The sequence below is a fragment of the Rhyacophila brunnea genome, unplaced genomic scaffold (assembly GCF_057557595.1).
Source record: "Rhyacophila brunnea isolate RB1 unplaced genomic scaffold, BYU_Rbru_1.0 scaffold_24, whole genome shotgun sequence".
Taxonomy (NCBI): domain Eukaryota; kingdom Metazoa; phylum Arthropoda; class Insecta; order Trichoptera; family Rhyacophilidae; genus Rhyacophila; species Rhyacophila brunnea.
In genome coordinates this window covers 5,919,977-5,941,742 of record NW_028232904.1, presented here as the reverse complement: position 1 = coordinate 5,941,742, position 21,766 = coordinate 5,919,977, and the positions used below count along the sequence as shown (strand labels likewise).

General features: G+C 34.8%; 1 protein-coding gene across 1 annotated transcript; it reads left to right on the top strand.

Annotated features, from left to right (window-relative positions):
• Window positions 1–194: 194 nt before the first annotated feature.
• On the top strand, window positions 195–20,146 carry PolA1 (DNA polymerase alpha catalytic subunit). The gene is made up of 10 exons (XM_085951186.1): window positions 195–323; window positions 510–701; window positions 1,603–1,814; window positions 5,038–5,298; window positions 7,252–7,863; window positions 10,726–10,920; window positions 11,991–12,245; window positions 12,483–12,612; window positions 14,080–16,536; window positions 18,446–20,146. The coding sequence occupies exons 1-10, from the start codon at window positions 308–310 to the stop codon at window positions 18,682–18,684; spliced, it is 4,569 nt and encodes a 1,522-aa protein (XP_085807312.1). The 5' UTR covers window positions 195–307; the 3' UTR covers window positions 18,685–20,146.
• The last annotated feature ends 1,620 nt before the right edge of the window (window positions 20,147–21,766 follow it).

The window sequence follows — 21,766 nt, the reverse complement described above, 5'->3', positions numbered from 1 at the left end:
AAAACCAATGAAGTTTCTTCAATTCAATTTTATTTATTTATTCAAAAAACATAAATAACATAATTATACGTTTTGGTTCATCAATTTTATGACAGGATCTCTAATTATTTATTATTTTCTAATCAGAGGTTTAATAAAAATATTATTATTTAATTTTAACATCATGATGAGTAAATAAACTTCTCTATGGTCGTATCCCGCGCTTTTAAACGTCAAACTGTCAACAACTGAACAACTTGTGTTCTTGAATGTGGCTAATGCTTTCGTTTATATAAAAAATATATTATATTAATTCATTTACCCTACAATGGATGAAGCTTCGAGTAAGTATCTTAAATGTGACATGTAATTAATCTTTAATCTACGCAATTTTATTTACAATTCAACAAACTACGCGTTCGATAATTCACCGAACAACATTGTAATTGATGTAAACTTTCCCGCTTCCTTTGGCCTAAATCTATCGACTCTTGTATATTACAGTGTAAATATGTTCATGACGTTTCTAGCTGGCAGGGTGAAGCGCCAGAAGATCGACAGGCATGGGAGGCTGTCGGCGTTTGAAAAATTAAAACAATTGAAAGGGTCCAAAAGAAAATATGAAGTTGACACAATGGATAACGTTTACGACACCGTGGACGAAAGCGAATATTCTGAACGGGTGCTGAAGAGGCAAGAAGAAGATTGGATTGATGATGATGGTATATTATTTATTTATATTACTGCCTTTATTATCAGCAATCGGGAACATCAGTTGTTTGTTCTCCCAAAGGTGCAGAACTAATCTGCCATTGCTAATGGCAATTGAGTGGGCAATGACTGTGTTCAACCAAATCGCTTCGGATATTGATGTATTCCACCTGTGTGAGATGAGTTTAGTTGGACATTGTTTTATAAATTCTTAAAAAAGGGTCTACTTAGCTCATGTCGCACCCTCGCAACTAAACCGCCACAAGTCCAAATGTACGTGTTTTGAGTTAATTACTACGTTTCATTGTCTATCGTTCATAGTATATGTACCGTAAATTTCATATCTTAGTCATCAAATTCAAGTCAAAACTTCATTCAATATCTAAACATATTTCAAAAACACTACATAAATGCGAAAGGTAAAAACTTCAAAGCTGATTTTCTCTGTTTGACGTTTTTTGAATTGTGGCAGTTTAGTTGCGATAGTGCGATGTTTGGCGTACTACATGTACTTTTTATCCCATTGTTTTCCATGTCATGTGAATGTCTTGAATTTGTAATTTGTAAAGTTGACCATATGTAAATAAATTTCAATCCCAATGTTAAAATGCATATTTCAAGTTCTATTGTGTATCGATATTCAGGAAAAAGTTCTAATCTGAAAATGAGTTAAATATGTCACATGAACCATAATACATAATATATGCACAAATGAGAAAAAGAATGAGTGAAATCAACATCTCGTAATTACAAAATTCCATACAGGAACATTGGAGTTCCCATACAAAATGATTCATAAATCAATCATCATTTGGCTCACCTGAGAAGTAACGATTTTAGACTTAATGCATTCTTCCTTTTGCTCACAGATTTGCTTTATGATTCTTACTCAATTCACAAATAAATTATTAGATGGTTGCGGCTATGTGGAAGACGGACGAGAGATATTCGATGATGAAGAAGCTACCGAGCAATTTTCAAAGTCAACCGCCTCCAAGGAGAAAGACGGCCGAGCCAAGAAGAGGAAGTCACGGGTGTCTGCCCTCGGAGATGCTGGGACCTCCACCCAGGGGAAGGGAAACATTCGCAACATGTTCAGCAACATGCAGAGTAACAAGAAAGAGGTAATGTTAATGATTAAAAAAATGCTCGAATGTAGACAGGGCTAATTCTTAACTGCAAAATCAATTTACGTTTCAAGAGGTAAAAACGAATTCTGTTTCAATTCTGAGTATGTGACGACATTCCCAATATATGTCGTGTGTTCAACATATTTGTATGTTTAAAATAATTTACCCCTCGTTTCTCGTTTAAAGTGGGACGTCCAAAGACGTCATTTTTGTATGAGCAGCGTTACGGAAAAGTTCGCATCTTAAGACGTCATTGGCAGCCATCCAGTTGAAAGGACACTTAGGTGAAAACACAAAAAAATCACAGGGTTTCAAGATACTACTTCTCATAACAAACATCTTGTGAATAAAATAAAATATTATTCTATCGAGAGATGGATATATTTCTGTTGGATATTAAATAAATATATTTGTTTATTTATCCGATTTTCAGAGATCTTTTTATAAGCCGTGGAAAACAACATATTAAAATTTGTGATGAAAATCAACGATATAACATCGCTTGTTTTAATATACCTTCTTTGTTGTTTGATTAACTTTATTAACTTTGAAATTAGATCATATTACAATATTCTGGGACTACTTACTCTTGCGGAGCAATTAGCAAGATTCCTCCCATTTTCGTCAGTGACACTTAGACCCGTTTCACACAGGAGCCTGTGTGGCGAGATTCCGCATTTACATATAAATGAACGCGACACTCGTGTGTCCCCGTCTGAACGCGCCCATTTAGTTATGTGTAAATGTGGAATCTCACCATGCCGTTGGTGCCACACGTGTGTCCCGTGTGAAAAGGGTCTTAGCAAAGCATAGACGCCGGATGTTAATCCATATCATTTGATTGTAATATTATGATAGTAAAATTACAAAAACCTGATTCAAAAACACTATGTGTGCACTCGAAAAAGAAAGCATTCCTACGCATATTTGTCACAGCATGAATATTGTGAATGAAAAAATACAGTTAACTATACATTTAGTCTACGAAAAATTAACATAAAGAAACCATATTATATCGTACGTTTGACAGCAGACATTATATTAATTAAAATATAATAAAACATTTGGTACTTTTTTATTATGATTTTACCGAGGCTTAGACTGTGATCTAGAGGAGGAACCGCCGATCAGGTCCTCACTCCAATTCTGTCAAAGAACTTAACAGTTTTTCCAAGCTCTTCTGTCTTACCTACCGCCAGGGCATCTTTCAATTTGTCGACATTTTCGAAGAAATACGCAGGTGTACTCTGTGTCGTTCATATTTAGGGCTTTGTACTACTATAATAGGTACAATGTCCTCCAAAATATCATATTCATTGCAAACCTACAAATCACTTCTTCCCATGAGGACATCAAATCTTTTACCCATTGTGTGTCCTGTTCTTAGCCTCAGTATCAGCTTAAGCTCATTTCTCTTCAAAGGAGACTATAAACCAGGGCACCAAACATGGGGATGGTAGAATAGACTTACTCCATTTCCCCTTTTTTAGGGATGCCCTGTGGTGAAAATCTATCCACATGCTTTGGCATATTTTCTTCATGGCCTCCTTCCAGTCCAGCTATTCTAGTACCCACTGATCCATCCCTGGCATCCCTGATTGGCCAGTTTCCATTGCCAGATCATCCGCTCTTTCATTACCCTCAATACCCATGTGCGATGGGATCCATTGAAGTCATAGGTCTCCCCTTTTATTTTTTTTTGCCTTGATCTGGTCAAGGATGTAGTATGCTATGCTTTTACAGTTATGTGAGCGAGTAGCTGCGGCAAGGTGTTGTAATGCGCTTTTAGAGTCTGTTAATATGACAGCGAATTGCGCAGAGAAACCATCGATTACTGTATATTTTATTGCCTCATTTATCACGATGAGCTCCGTAATCATTATCGGTATTGCTGGACTAAATCCACGCACTTTATGTTTATAGTAACGATCAGGACCACTTCTATCAGCATTGTTAATTCATACAAAAAAATACAATTTTAGTTTATATTTCAAAAGTTATAGGTTTTATAAATGTAATGTTTGCATCATTTGACAACGTTCTACCAAGCAAGGGATCGGAGAACTTTTTTTGATTCCACCCAAAATCTATTTGTGGTTGATATTACTGGTTACATGTAAATTATACGCAAAACATTTCACTGTGGCACAGTTCGCCGTGAGCTTTCTTGTCGGAAAGAGATGACCGTATACTATACTGTCTCCAATTTTATTAGATTCAATATGAACATTAATTCAATTTTCATAGCTGATTTTGCCAAAATTCATGAATTCAAGAATAAGAACCTAACCTAACCTAACCTAACCTAACAAATAATCCAGTATATCAGCTATTTTCAAAATTTGTCTGCTGCTGGCTTCCTGTAAAGTGTAAACCGACAAGAACCGATATAATCCGATACAATATTTAACGTTGAACTGCATACGTACGAGTTTCCGGACACGGATATTACTACTGTGTCTCCCCATATCTGAGTTGCGATTCAAAAAGTTTAAGAAGCCCTGATATAGCACATCTTGTCATTTGTAGTATATGTATAGTTGAAGTATGGCCTTGTGGTGGAGAGGGTACAGAAGAAATTCTTGAGACTCCTTTACTTGAGGTTGTATGGATACTATCCGTGGCTTTATCCAACTGACTTTCTCTTAGGCATGCTTACATACTGCAGTCTGCAATTTAGAAGAAATCTTTATTTAGCTACGTATTTTTTTCGACTTATACGAGGTATAAATGAGAACTCTGCCATTCTGGGCAGTGTTGACCTGTGTGTCCCTGATAACTATCTTAGAAATAGAGACCATCAGTTGTTTATTCTCCCAAGGCGCAGAACCAACCTGCCACTGGTAATGCCAATTGGGAGGGCGATAACTATGTTCAACAAAATTGCTTCGGGTGTTGATATATTCCACCTACGTGAGAATGAGTTTAGGTGGATGTTGTTTTATAAATTCTTAAAATAGGGTCTGCTTAACTCATCCGGTGTTACTTCCTTGTACCTATCTAATTTATCTACTGATCTATCTCTTTTTTTATGTAATACTGTTTTATATATCTTTGTTTCTAAATATCATGTTGTGAACGTCTTAAACTTATAATTTGTAATGTCTACAATATGTTAAAAAAATAAATAAATTGAAAAATGAATGCAACTGTAGAATAGCCTCAACCGAATATAACATTTATCACATGTAAAATTAATATGATGACTATATTACAGGACATCAAACTGTCGGATGACAACATTCTGTCGGACATAATGGCGGAATTAAAATCAGACTCCCCGCACTCCTCGAATGGCGTGGCTTCGAAAACGAAATCGCCCGCAAATGTCCTGAGGTCCTCCAACTTTGTGGAGCACAGCAAACGAGACGCCCAGGACTATTTCAAGAGTCTCACGACATCGAGACCGGCCAAGGCTGCCAAGCTGGCCACTTCAAATGGCACTAAGGAGTCGCCGATTGTGAAAATTAAGAAAGAGGTCTGTTATCATATGCTTTGTTAAGAAAATTACATCTAGGCCACATACAACCTACGATCCATTAACACTGTTATCCAAACCTATGTGGATAACAGGCACAGCTAGCTCTGGGTACTGGGTTTCCGCACTATCTCTCTGGTGAATTCCAATCTGTTACGGAAAGGACCATCGGAATCAATTGGTATCCGATGGATGTGTTTGTCATACCGTTGCAGCGGTTAATTGCGAGTATTGAAAACTAAACTTGAACTGGACGCCAACGTCTTTTCTCTGGAAGAAAAGAACGTAAAAGAACATAATATAGGGTACAATTAAATTAAATGAAACACCGTGATAATTTAACCTCACTGCATTTAATATAGATTAATGGTACTATATCGTAATAACAAATAATTACGAAAGTACATAATGGCGATGCAACGCCGAAGGGAATTCACCACCGTTCATACACGATGGTATTATAATACATAAACGAATAATTACGTTAGACAAAAGACGCGCTACCGTCTGCAAACTATGATATTTATACAATAAATCCTCAGCAATTTAACCTAGCTTAAACAAAATATCCACATGTGAGTGAGGCTATAATTAAAACAAACAACTTAAACTAATTAAAAATAAAAATGAATGTATTTACAAGTTAACGAGTCGCTGACCCACGGGCCATGACCTTTCGTGTCGGAGTTCAACCAGCAAGAAAGAAGAATTAGAGCGGATATCGACCAGCAAACAATCGATCCCCCCTACCACTTCTCAAACCCGAACGCTTTCTAGAAGTACCAACCGCAGCATTTTTGTGTTGCTCGCGAGAGAAAAACTTCTACACTAATTTAAATTATTAATTAGGGCGTTGGTGACGCCTGCAACGTCACAGCTTATTAGATTGTCATTGATTAAATTTACAGTAAAACCCCGTTAATACAAACACAATTAATTCTAAATTCGTCATAAATCGAAATTTTCCTGAAGACTCTTCATGTCTTAAGTTTTACTAATTTGTTTTCAATAAATTTTGTATTTTGTAATTCGAATTTTTGTCAATTCTCTGGCCCATAGCTTTGAATTAATGTGGAGGTGGGCTGTTAGGATTTTATATAAATAGTCCACATTAAATTTTGTCAAACGTATTCGTTTTCATTGAACTAAGAATACAATTTGGAGATGGTGCTGGTTAGTTTTTTCAATCAAACCCTGCCTGACCAAACCATAATAATTTAGATATGCTATGGGCAATCTAACAAAAATAGTGCACACTTTTTCAATCATACTTATTTGATTTCATTGAATTTAGAATACATATTATTACTGATGGTGTTGATTAGTTTTTAAAATTCATTAAGGGGGACATGCTCAGCGTAGGTCAAAATAGAGCTTTTATTCCATTTTAAAAGTATGATCCTGGACATTCCTTAAACGTTGTAGATAATCTATTTATATAATTTTGAAGCCTTATTATCCTTTATATTTATTTTAAACATTTGATGACTGGATAAAGTATTTTCATTACATAAAATAGTATTCTTTTAAACCTCTCGCTCTAATGTTTTAGAATATAGTCATATTTCAGTACATGCATGTGCAGTGGTGTTCTAGATTTTTTACGTTTATTAATTTTTAAACGCATTTATAAAACCATTAGTATAATTTACGTCGACATTATTATAGTGAAATATTTACGATAAAAAATTATATTGATAATCTCTGTGATCCCAAATTTGACAAAAATTAGGCACCGTTTAAATATTTTTTTTTTTCGGTTAGGTACATGTTTAAACACGTGTGTGAACATGATCTTACTCCCTACTTCAGTTCAGCAAAATATTCTTCTATGTATAAAATATCTAAAATTATGTCATTAAATCGTACATCATTCTAGATATTTTCCAATCAATTCCTGTATTTGGATTCACCGTTTAGCCCCTATAATGATATACCTATGTAACATTTCAGGAAGACGATTATGCCATATTTGAAATCCCGTCTCCAAAAAAGAAACCAACAAAACACATTGAAATAATTGAAACCGAAGACATAATCACGCCGACTCAAAACATCGAAGAGTACAACACGCAAGACTTGCACTTCAACGATATCGACTTTGATGATGACTCAATGCCAGAGAAACCAGTTAAAAGTGAACAGATATTTGACGGAAAGATAGAAACGCTCGCGATGGAAGGTCTGAATGTCGACGATTTCGCAGATTCCGTTGATAAATTCGAAATATTCGACAAAAAACCTGAAATAATCGAACCGAAAGCCGTGCAGAACAGTCTCAAAACCAACGGCTGGTCAAATCCCGAGCAGAGTGACACAGTTACGGCGCAATCGGCTGCAAATTACGACACCAATACTCTGCCGCTATCCACTAATAAGGATGGTGAAAAAGTGCTGAGGTTCTATTGGTGGGACGCGTGGGAAGACAGGTTCATGAAACCGGGTGTCGTCTTTCTCTTTGGTAAAATTTACGTGGATCCTGCCAAACCGTCCAGTGGTTGTATCTCATGTTGCGTCGCTGTCAAGAATGTCGACAGACGGTTGTATCTGTTGCCAAGGGAATATGTGAGTTTGTTTATTTAATTAATGTTTTTTATAGAGTATAAAGAAAGAAAGTAGAGTAGAAGAAGAAGAATATTTGACTAATGATGTGTAGGGTCTCTGAACAGTGTCTCAAATTCAAATAAAATACAAATTGTCTGCTATTGACGCTTGCTTTGGTTTTTTGGTAGATAGAGAGGCTCAAAATTCAATATATAAAAACTTTCATTTATTTTTCTTCAGAATTTGTCCTAAAGATGTAAAAAACTGCTTGTATTATACAGCGTAATCTATTTTCATATGATAACCCATAAAATATCTGAAAATTATTGACAAAATGCCGTACTTTTCGCATATCTAGCAGTAGGTGTAATTTAACGTAATAAGATTTTTTAATTAACTATTTCTTTTATTCAACGAATAATTCACAAGATTTAAGAATGTACCATTCTAATTATTGAACATACATAATTTTGAAAAACACTTTCTGAGATAATATATTATAACCAATAGAAAAAATCAAGTGTTTTCCATCACGGAAACATAAATATACATCATTTTATTCTGTGCAGTGAACTGTTTTATTAAATATTGGCTTAGAGACTCAATCAACAAATGTCACAAACGGAAAATTAAAAAAATATTTTAAATGCTGTACTATTTTTTTTGTATTATATTTTTAAAATGCAATATTTTATACTGATTGGTAAACATCCCTGTTATCTAATATATTCACCCTGTAGCGAACTCATTTATAAACACATTTAACCCTTTCTAAGCGTTACGAATCCCGACTTAGTACAACAGTGCGCGTTGTGATTTCAAGCATCAATAAATCGTAATAAATGTCAGTCAAACATACACAAATAGAGTAGTAAAAAATCGGAGTCAAGTTCAAAAATGATTATGACAGAACCTAATATTTTATGTGACTCTAAAAATAAACATTCGTCGCCTAAATCTGATAAGAAATCACGAACAAGACTTCTTCATTGAAAAAATGCCAGCTTACTCGAGCGGCGCCATGACACTTACGAAATGGTGCTGGACTAATGCGTCGATGACAGATTAACAAGTGTAAGAACAGTTCAGTATTCTTATAGTCTACCGGCTACCATTTCGACAAATATGTCATACACATAATGAATAATAATATGGTTTATGACTTTTATGAGCATTTTTGTTGAGTGTGTTGAAAAAATATCAGTCATAAATAACTCATTTTTATAGCATCCAGGACATCTCAAACTGTGTAACTTTTGTTTGAACTCGCATACACATTGCAGCACTGCAGGCCGAGTATAAATAAATCATCCTTGAGAACTACTGGCTATTTGAGAGTGATGTACTTACCACCAGTGCCTGGTTTGTACCTACCATTGACCCCGAACTGAATGGAATCGAATGACACATAGTTTATATAACAAAATGGTTTATTTTTCGAATACCTATTACAATTCGTAAAATATTAAATTTCAAACACTTTTTGCACTTCTAAATGCTTTATAGTCACCACAATTTTATTTTCAAGTTCATTTGTTTTTTTTTATTATATTACTTCAATAACCTGGTACTAGAATAGGTAATCTCTTATTTTATTATAATGACGTGATAGTAAGTAACTCGAGTTATTTTCGACTATAAATATAAGAAGAATTCTACATAAAAAAAATAGTAGTCATGAATCAAACCCTTTTGAATAGTATTACGAAAAAAATAATTCTCAAGTGTCTGTCTCACACCAGCAGACGATGATTTGCCGCGCAGTGTATAAAAATTCAGTAGCGCGGGACCTGGTGTTTGCGTAATACGACAATTTCCGCATTTATGCGGGAACGGGCGTCTGAGTGTTCGTGTCTTTTCTTTATAAATGGCTGATAACTAGGGTAAATAAATAATTTTTGTCTGTTTCACCTAATACTATAACCAGAAAATAGTATTTAAAAATGTTAATCAATGATAAACAAAGAGACATATTAAATCGCGGACTTCTAGGTATATTTAAATGACACCTGGTTCAAATTATTTTCCGAAACTATAAACTCGCGGATAATATACTGGCAGATAGGCGAATGAATGCAATCTCCAAAAGCATTCCTTTTGTAAAAATATTTTGTAAATTCACTTTGATCAATGTAACTTTCGAATATTCTATTTAACAGTTTACGCACCAAATAGTTTTTCAATCACTAAAAAACAATATAACTTATTATATCGCAAACTCGTATCGTTACAAACACGTCAGTCAAATGTCTTCGGCGCACATGCACTAAGAAGCGATAAGACACTATATACGCGGCAAATTTGAATTGGCCCGATGACTGATATATTTTTATTCAAGACACGCTCCCGAAAAATATTTATTTAAATTAGATAGAACAAAAGTTTAGGCTATCCATTGACAGATGTCAAGAGAAGGATGATTTTTGAATAAATTAAATCAATATTCGAATTATTCGCGCCTGGCGGAAAGCAGTACTAGGCAAACGAAAATCGAAATGACTTTAGTCAGCTGACGCGCGGATGACTCGCGCGTATAGGCTGACTAAAGTCAGTTGCCGCGTTAGAAAGGTTAATACCAGAAATTTTCAATAGATGCCCTAATGTAGTGTAGTGTAGTACCTGTTCTCACACGAGAATTTCTCGTGTTTGGGCACCAATGGGTTAACCCTAATATAATATAATTATGCTTCCTCTTTAAAATCTCAATGATATCATATGACATATGAATGTTGTACACGCTTTTTACATTTTCATGATTCAATTCCTACCGGCCTAATTCCTATGCTGCGATCGATCAGAATCCATTCCATCACGATCGATGCTTTAGAAATCTTTGATTTTCATGTCAAAAGACACGGGGTCAATATGTAATTCTTTCTACAGAAATTGGATCCAATAACTCTGGAGGAAGATAGTGATCAACTGGTCTCTATAATGGATGTGTACGCAGAGTTCAACAGCAAAGTGACATCGAAGTTGGGCATTAAGGAGTTCAAGAGTCGAAAGGTGACCAAGAACTATGCTTTTGACCTGCCCGATATACCGACACAGTCAGAATACTTGGAAGTCAAATATGCTGTAAGTTAGGATCCAATTAACCTATTTTTATTCTTATTCAGATATATTGCTTGATTTCAATTAAAATTTATTTATTTTACACGTAATGAACATGATTCAAACAACATGACAACAAATTCAAAGTGTTTACGACATGTTTACAATATTACTAAAAATACTGAGTAAAAAAGTACATGGAAGCACACCGAGTCAATTAAGTAAACCCTATCTTAAAAAAATTATAAAACAACATCCACATAAACTCAGTCTCACGAAGGTGGAATATATCAATATCCGAAGTGACTTGATTGAACACAGTTATTGCCCTCCCAATTGGCATTACCAATGGTTTGTTTGTTCTGCACCTTGGGAGAACAAACAACAGATGCTCCTGATTTCGAAGATAATTATCAGGGACACACAAATCAATACTACCAAGAATGGCAGTTTCATTTACACCACGTTTAAGTCAGAAAACATATGAACAGTAAAACCTCGTTGGTAAGAATACTGATAATTCGAAATTCGCCGTAATTCGAAATTTTCCCGAAAAAAAAGTCCCTTGAACATTATTTTCATATGAAACCATACCTTTAATTCGAATTTCGTAGTTCGAAATGATTTCAAAGTCCCTCTCATACAAAAATATTCAATAAATCGTAATAAAGCACACTATTTCATGAGCCAGTCATTGAAAAATGTGACAGACTTTTCTTAAAAAATTAAAATTTACTTATTTTAAGAAGGTAATAAAAATAATCCTGACATTTTATGACCCAATTCGGCACATCTATGATCGGAAACAAAATTAATGAAAATCGAAAAAAAAAAAAAAATTTATATTTTTTCTCCATAATTCGTAATTCGAATTTTTTTTCGATTTTCGGTTCTATGGAATTCGTAATAACGAGGTTTTACTGTAGCTAAATATAGATGTCTTTAAACTTTAAACTATAGTATGTAAGCATATCTAAGAGAATGTCCGTCGGATAGAACCACGGATAATATCCATTCAGCCTAAAGTAAACAAGAATTAAAAATTTCTTCTGAACCCTTTTCACAATAAGGCTGTACTTCAACTGACTTTCCAGGCCACGTATCCGCTTCCTCCAACTGACAAACCTTACATGACATTCTCTCACATGTTTGGTGGGAACACCAGCTCACTGGAGACGTTCCTGTTGGAGCAGAAGATCAAGGGGCCGTGCTGGTTGGAGATCAAGAATCCAGAGTGTGTTTCCAATAAGATATCTTGGTGCAAAGCGGAGGTCAACTGTCTGAAGCCTGACGATATCTCCGTTTTGAGAACTGAAAACCTTCATCCGCCTCCTCTCGTTGTTGCAACGGTGAGCTTATTTTCGCCTTCTTCTTTCTGTAGTTCTTTGCTGTATTTATAGGCCAATCAAAGACAGTAACAGTTGGAACTAAGAATACAAATTGTAGATCTTGTTGGTTAGTTTTTAAATTTTAATAATTAAACCCTGCCTAAATCAAACTATAATAGTGTAGGCTGTGGAAAATTGACAAAAATAGTGCACACTTTCTCAATCATAGTTTTAATAATATATTCTCTTGTTCAACAGATTCATACCCGAATGGTGATGGATCCTAAAACCCGGCTAAATAAAATAGTAATGCTAACGTGTTTAGTCAGCAATGCGTTTGAAATTCACAAACCCGCACCAAACCCACCGTTTCAACAGCATTTCTGTGGTAAGTATCTTCTTTTTTTGATGACCCGATCCTCTGGATGACATCTCCAGTCTTTAAATAACTTATAGTTATGGATTAAAGTTTTTAACCTTCCCTTTACGAAGCTAATAAATTCCGTCCGTTCCGGTGATGTCACGTTGGGTTATTGTATTATTACAGTAAGTAAAAAGGAAATGCCTATTTTGGCAACATAAATAAGTCTATCTATCTAGTCTCATAAATTACCCACCAAACTTACGCTGTTTCCGTTTACAACCATTTACTAACTAGTCGAGTGTTCATGGAAGTGCTTGCGAAACTGTCATCGCTTCGTGTTCCGTTATGCTTCACTCAAATCATAGTGTTCAGGTATGCTCGCATATTTGGATCAAGTATTCATTCTACCAAAATCAGAAGAATATCTTTCTCTATGGTCACTTTTTAACAAGTTTGATGTCGCTTAAACGTCAAACAAAAACGACACAGGACGTAATTTTTGCATTTTGCTGCGAGATACCTCTAGTAGTAATACAATGCCAATATTGAAAATGAAAGATGTTAAAATCGCTACGTCATTTACATACTCATTATTTCTTATATTTTTCGATTTATACTACATTATGGCCGGATAATCCGAATGCCGAATAAACGTTATTGAATAAATATAATCATTACAATATAAACAAATGAAAGTAAATGGTTATCGTGATAGTATACTATGATAGTATGATAGGATACCTACCTACCATATAATTATTATGCATAAATCGATTCCAGCATAATCATGTGAATTGAGTTGTTAAAAATATTATATTATATTTATTTGATTTTCATGAATCTGCGTCTGATGTGTATTTACTAATGAGACTCTTAAATTCGAAAGCGTCGCCGCTTTTACGAAATTTGCGGCATTGTAAATTAGCTTCATCTACGAAAGCAAAGTTTAGTACCTATAAATAAAGCATTCATGATTGAATAAAATGAAGCACAAATTATAGGATCAATTGTAAAATAGATAATAATATGTAGCATTAGACAATAATCAAAATAATTCACTGAATCATAATGAAATACGGAAGAAAACAAGTACCTAGGTATGACAATTATCAACAAACGCGGGCTGTCAATTGCAATCTGTCAAAAATCGACTCTGCCGAATTTAGCAATCGGTTCGCTAAACTTATGGTAGAGGGGCATTAGGTGTTCGGGTTCGGCGAGATGCTTATGTACAAAATCTCCATGAACTGAATTATACATTCTGCACGCCATCTGGCATAAAATCGCATTTGAAAATATTGGATGAAAGGCCCCTTAGGCTGTAGACACACGGCATTGCAGTGGACGTGCGTTGACACAAGTTTTATTTGATTCCAATTTCGTTTTATGTTTCACTTTCATATATTTAGGCTCATTCTATATGGGGAATATTTTATTACCTATTACAATTAAGTTTGCTGTATAATTAATATGGTTCTTTAATAATTTTAGTGTTCACGCGGTCGACGAACGAGATATGGCCCATCGATTTGAAGCAGGCCATGGCACAATACAAAGGCACGAAGCTCACGAAATGTGAATCCGAGCGAGAACTCCTTAACTATTTCTTGGTTCAGTTCTGGAAAATTGATCCTGATCTCGTAGTCGGGCATGATTTACAGGGATTCCAACAAGACCTCCTGATCGGAAATATCTTGGATAAGAGCATACCTAATTGGTCACGTCTCGGAAGACTCAAAAGAAGTGTCGTCCCACAGCGGAAGTTTGCATCAAAAGACGCTTTCCTTGGGCGTCTCGTCTGCGATATCAAACTATCAGCCATGGAATTGATCAAGTCGAGGAGTTTCGATCTGGAAACATTATGTGCCAATGTCTTGAAATTACCAGAAGGATCCCGTACGGAGATTATTCCTGACGATATTTATAAATATTACGACAGTAGTAGAGATTTGTTAGAACTTGTTTCCATGACGATGCAAGATACAAGTTACATTCTTAAAATGCTCTGCGAGTTGAACGTGTTGCCATTAGCGTTGCAAATAACGCAGATCGCCGGTAATGTCATGTCCAGAACACTGACAGGCGGTAGATCGGAAAGGAATGAATTCTTATTGTTACATGCTTTTAACGAGAAGGATTACATTGTTCCAGATAAGGTAACGTTCAAAAAAGGACAGGAGGTTAGAGGTAATACTGACGCTGAAGATCCTACTGGAAATATATCCAAAAAGCAAAGTCAAGCTCGTAAAAAGCCTGCTTATTCCGGCGGGTTAGTTCTCGATCCAAAAAAAGGCTTTTATGACACACTTATTTTACTTATGGATTTCAATTCGTTGTATCCAAGTATTATTCAAGAATATAACATATGTTTTACGACAATTAAAAGAAATTCGATGATTAGTACAGATGAAGAAATTAATGAGATGATTTTACCGGATTCGAGTGCAGATCCTGGCATATTACCGACACAGATAAGAAAATTAGTCGAGAGCCGGCGAGAAGTTAAAAAACTTATGAAAACTCCTGATCTGTCTCCGGAATTGTACATGCAGTACAATATCAGACAGCTCGCTTTAAAGTTGACAGCTAACTCTATGTATGGTTGTCTCGGTTTTACATTTTCCCGGTTTTACGCCAAGCCTCTAGCGGCTTTGGTCACTTTAAAAGGCAGAGAGATTTTAGTTAACACTAAAGAATTAGTACAAAGGTTAAATTATGATGTAATATACGGCGATACCGACAGTATAATGATCAACACGAATTCTCTGGATTATGATCAAGTGTTTAAGATTGGATCCGAAATCAAAAAAGAAATCAACAAAAAGTACCGACAAGTCGAATTGGAAGTAGACGGAGTGTTTAAGTATTTATTGTTGTTGAAAAAGAAAAAATATGCAGCCGTTTTGTTGAGTAAAAATAAAAATGGCGAATTTGTTACGACACAAGAGTTGAAAGGTCTTGATATCGTCAGAAGAGATTGGTCGCAATTAGCCGCAGAAGCCGGAAAGTTTATCTTGAATCAAATATTATCGGAGCAATCTGGTGATGAGAGAATCGAAAATATTCAAACACATTTAGTCAAGTTAAAAGACGATCTAAAAGACGGTAAAATGCCATTATCCATGCTGACGATTACTAAACAGTTAACTAAGAATCCAACGGAGTACGCTGATAAGAATGGGCAGCCTCACGTTCAAGTGGCTTTGAGGTTGAACAGTAAAAGCGGTAGAAAGTACAAAAAAGGAGACATCGTGCCGTATTTGATTTGCGAAGACGGTACCAGTAATTCAGCGATGCAGCGCGCATATCACATCGAAGAATTAAAGAGTTCGGAAAATATTACAGTCGATATTAATTATTATCTAGCTCAACAGTTACATCCGGTAATATCTCGTATTTGCGATCCAATCGAGGGAATGGACGCTTCGAGGATCGCAGATTGTTTAGGACTCGATCCATCGGCTTATAAGCAGTCTGTCAAAAGAGAAAATACCGACAACGCGGATATATTTCAAGTCGAAAACGAAAGAGACAAATATAGACAGTGTACAGATTTTACATTTATCTGTGTGAATGAGAAATGTAAAACTGAAAATAAAATACGCGAAGGATTTAAAACGTTTGGTAAAGATGTCGTGTCATTCTTGGATAAGTGTCAAAATGACGACTGTAATGTTAAACCTGTCGATTATTTGCCTACGATTATTAACCAGCTTACGAAACAGATGAGGAGTTACAACGCAAAGTATTATGAGAACTGGCTGGTCTGCGAGGATCCGGCGTGCACCAATCGAACCAGCAGACTTCCGCAGTGCTTTGCGGGGGGATATCCTCTTTGTAACCTCTGCGAGAAGGGAGTGATGTTCCGAGAGTACACAGAACGAGATCTATACTACCAAATAAGCTACTTCCATTACTTATTCGATGTCAATAAACAAAATACACAGAGTAAGTATTTTTTTTATATTAACCCATTGTGATAGACTTTACTTTTGTACATAGAATACAAAATTGACTTCCAACAATCAAATATTGATAACTCGAAAGGTATTTGTTTAAATCATTTGATTTTTTGAACATAGATAAAAAAAGGATGCATTAATATGATTTAAATGACTGAACAGAAATGATATGCGAGATAGGGTGGTTCAAAGATCAATAAATAAAAACTTTCGTTTATCTTTCTTCAGAATTTTAAGTTTAGTGCTAAATAAAAAACCAATTAACCCTTTATAGGGCAAAGCATTTTTTTCTTCATTTCAAACCGATCTCTATCATTATGCATCAGATATTTAATATTTTAAAACAATTTCAATATAAAAATAAAAAATATCTATCAGAAATTTGGAAAAACTATAATTTATGATGGTTTTTTTTTATCAACCAGTGCCCATTCAGGTGTTTTTTTTTTTATATATTTTTTTCAAATAAAACAAATAAATAATGGTTTTACATATTATTTATTTAATCATAAGAAAAGTTACAATTCATTTTTTATTTTTTTACACCCATTTACGTAATACTTTTCAAAATTAGATATGCGTTTTGGCTCTCTAGCCGTACTACAATAAGCACATCGACAGCTCTTTTTCTTGGATTTACTCTTGAACTGAAACAAAAATAAAACATATTATCGTAACAGTACCTACCAACCTACAACATTACCATATTACGAAATGACCGAGAAAAATGGAGTATGATGGGGGAGGCCTTCATCCAGCAGCGGATAGACACCAGCTGATGATGATGTTACTTCTACAGTCAAATATAATACAATACAAACCCATGAATGTTGCGATATTGATAGTAATTTAGTACTTTAGCATTCAATTGATGTCACAACTAACAAAAAAACACCATTTCTTCGCGGATATTTTGAAAACTTTTCCGATCCCAATTATTTTGAGTAAAACTAAAATATATTTATGATAGTATACTATATTCACAATAAAATATAATTATACACAGCTGCCTAAGCTGCTTTTTTTTTTTTTTTTAAATAATTCTAGAAGTCGGCCGTGCGAATTGCAAATTTGAGGTTATGTATAAATAAATGCATATTAAATACTTATGTACATACCTTTTTTCACAACACATAATATAAATGGCAACAAAGTGACTTGCAAAGTCAAGTGTCACTCGCGAATTCGTCGAGTCGCGACCGCAAACGCGCAATGGCTGATACATCGACCAATCGTTGAAATAGTGTTTTGCGAGCGATTGACGTACACTTCATATTATATGGTTTATTTCATAACCAGAGAACGTTCTCGACAACGTCTTGACGCACTAAGGTTGATATTTCCATATTTAGTGTATGATTTATAGCTCATAAATGAGGTGGTCGATAAATAAACCGTTTTTAACCTTTGCCCTATTAAGGGTTAAGTCCTAAAGATTTAAAAGACTGGTTGTATTGTATAGCGTAATCTGTTTTCATGTGATAACACATAAAATATCTGATAATTATCGACAAATGCCAAACTTTTTGCATATCTAGCAATAGGTGTAATTTCTCAAACTTTTTCCGAAATTTCAGAAGTTACGAATTTTTGTTCCGAAACTTAAAAATACAAATGATAATTTGTAATAAAACTATTCTCTGTATTATCCTGTATCTATAATCACTTCCAATGTTTGTAAATATTCTAACATGTTCATTGTTAACGCTGATAAAAAAAAGGTCAAGCTCTGTGACACTTATTTTTAAGTGTTTCTGTTTAAAAATATTCTTCTATCTATATAATATCTAAAATTATGTATTGCTTAATGGTACGGTTACAAGCCACTGTTTCATATACAAAATGGTTTTGGTTATGTAATAAAATATTACTAAAAATCAATCGCTCTTTTCCAGGACTGAAGATATCACAGCACATTTCATCAGCCTTCCACTGCCTAAAGGAAAACGTGGAAGATGTCCTCGCCCAGTCCTCGTATTCCGTGATTGAACTGAACAACCTCTTCAGTTTCTTCGACATAAAAACTAAACGAACCCAAGCCGTTAAGATTAAATCGGAGCCGTTGAGTTTGGACATAGCTCCAGATATGGAAGCAGACGATTATGATTCATATTTAGAAATGGGTGCATATTAAAATCAGTTAGATTTTAAGAAATAAATTGTATATGCACCAGATGCTGGAAAACATCTACATATGCATTGAATAAGCATGTGCGGACACGTTTGTGGGCAAATGTCTATTCTTTCGCTGAAAGTAGCTCAATACGTGTTATTGTAAAGTGCTTCTTTGATTTGATTAAAGCACACAAGTTTTTACAGTGTGGACTATCCAAATCACATTTTATTTGATATTCAATATTCACAGGTATAGGATGGGTTTATGTTGTAAATGTATGTTGATATATTATATTTGTCTATGGGGACAGTTTAGACACAATTGTATGATTTGTTTCCAGGCAGATGTATAAAAGTGTGAACTAGGTTAACACAAAAATATGGAAATTGGGTTATTTTCTGGATGTGACTGTAAGAAGGTACAGTTCTCAAGTGTGGAGAAATATGAGATCCTAAACTTATACAGTAAAACCTCGTTAATACGAATTACAATGGACCGAAAATCGAAAAAAAATTCAAATTACGAAATATGAAATGTATGAGGGGAAAATATTAAAATTTTTGAAAAAAATAGTTTGATTTTCATTGATTTTGTTTCCGATCATAGATGTGCCTACCAAATTTCCGATACAAGTCTTTCAAATTAAAATCTGTGCAAATACCATATGTCATTAATCCATACATTGAAGTTACCACGTAGCTAGAATTATAGAAAAATACGAATATTTTTTATTTTTCCAATTTATCAACACAATTGTTTGGCATTGAAAACTATGTGAAAATCCAATAAACAATCAACAATTAAATACCTACAGCCCTGAAACATGTGAGTTATTGTTTTTCCTTTGAGTAGAGTGTAGTGTTGCGCCTCTGATGACACTGCTGTGTGTGTCAATGGGTCATAAAATGTCAGGATTATTTTTATTACCTTCATAAAATTTGATGTTATAAGAAAAGTCTGACACAATTTTCTATGACTAGCTCATGAAATACTGTACTTTATTACGATTTATTGAATATTTTTATATCTCAGGACTCTGAAATCATTTCGAATTACGAAATTCGAATTAAAGGTATGGTTTTATATGGAAATAATGTTCAAGGGACATTTTTTTCGTGAAAATTTTGAATTACAGCGAATTTCGAATTATCAGTGTTCGTACTAACGAGGTTTTACTGTACACGTGATAAAGAATATGCTATTTTTAATGGTTTTAAAGTTTGTCACCTTAACGAAACGCGCATTCAATTTTGGTAATATTTCAGGACACTCAAGGTCTAATTACACCAGCAGCATTAATGACATCTTCATTTGCATCTACTAGATTAATATTTTAAACTTATATTTTTGTAAAAAAGATGTCCCAATTTTTTTGTATGTGAATGTTTTTTAATTAATTTATAATTTTTGTGTATAGGTAAGTAATATAATATTTAAAAAAATCGTGTAATATTTTAATAAATAAAAAAAATGCAGTGTTTTTATGTCTAATTCATGTTTATACCCCAACTCCCCATAGAACAATTACTTCTGTATGATTCAATTGAAATTTCAATCTTCAGTTACTTATTATTGAAAATACAATAGAATCCCAATTTTACAGTCCATCGTTCATATTCTCCGCTATTTGCATGTAGTTTCTGCAGTTCTGTTTTATTTTATTACAATGAATTTAAACATAAATATTCAAGATGCAATTAAAGTTACGTATTCGAATAAAATATCCAATTTATTTATACGCATTCAATTCAACGCATGGGAATCGTTGAAATGAATTTCAAACGCACGACTGTATTTCTGTTTATAAACATGGCTGTAATGCCCAAAACCAAGGGTTATTCAACGCGATCGTATAATTTTTTCGTACACGCTTTTTCAATTAATGCAGAGCTTGGAGCAGGAGCAATAGGATTTTACCCGGAGCCAGAGCACCGAAAATTTGTAGTGCTCCACTGCTCTGGATGTTTTTTTATTAATTTTTTTTTCTAAAATCCAATGAAAATAGTATATTTTGACACTTTGCAACACTGGAATTATTTGAAATATGGCAACACTGCCAGGTGATAAATAACTTCACTTTTTTGACAGAAGAGGCAAATGATGAGAGACGATTTGCTGTCGGTAATTTTAATACTTTTTCAATATTGTCAGCGAAAACACCAATTAAGTAGCTACTTAGACACTTCACTAGTGTCATAAACGTAATCCGATCCCGGCTGCATCCTGTCCATCGGATTTTTTTGCTATGGTCGAAATGTTTTCAAACGATCGACACATTAACAGTCGTTTTAAGAAAAATTTTGATATTTTAGCTCGGTATAACCGATAATTAGCTCATTATAAAAGTGAATAAATGTATGGAGAAAATCATAAACTAAAATGTTGATACCGGCCTTTCTCCGCCGAGGAGAATGGTGTAACATATTAAGGACTGAAAGTTCTTTTGTTTATTATTACTTACATAAGGTAGGAAGGATTTGTCACATGAATGTAACATGAGCTTTACCTTCATCAGACTTATACTTCTGAAGCCGCTCGTTCCGACCTCGCTCTCTCGTCCACCTAACTTTGCCACCTTCTGGTGTAGAACATGAGAATTTCTTATCAAAGGGAGTGGATCCGACCGCTATTTGGAGCAGCTAAACCCACGCCGGGAAGCAACTCCCTTGGCGTGGATTCCCAGACTCACAGGAGTCTGGAGTTAGGCTTGCACGTTTCCTTCAACCTTTGAGGTGCCCCCGTCCAACAGGGTTGGACGCCAGCTAGCTTTTCTTTGGGAGGGAAACAGCTGCAAAAGACCATGTGTTTACTGGGACTCTAGGTTGATAAGTGAAAGAGGTTTCAAAGTGTGTCGCTGAAATGCGGTTACATTTAATGAGAGATTATTTCAGCGATGGTTTACAAAAGGATTATAAAGAAGTGGGACGGAGGCCCTCACAGGAGCGTCTCCGTCACCAGCAAATGGCACTAACCTAGACACAATTTATAATTACATATTTACATGCACCGAGCCCTCCTTAACGTCCTTCCATTCCCAAGTTCAAGGGGTGTATTCCCGGGTGAAGATGACACCAACACTTTACCCTTCGACACGGGTATG

Excerpts from the sequence above, each read along its gene's own strand:
- PolA1 (XM_085951186.1), top strand. Across the intron at positions 702-1,602 it reads AGATTGGATTGATGATGATG|ATGGTTGCGGCTATGTGGAA; the intron begins GTATATTATTTA and ends ATAAATTATTAG. Across the intron at positions 5,299-7,251 it reads TTGTGAAAATTAAGAAAGAG|GAAGACGATTATGCCATATT; the intron begins GTCTGTTATCAT and ends GTAACATTTCAG.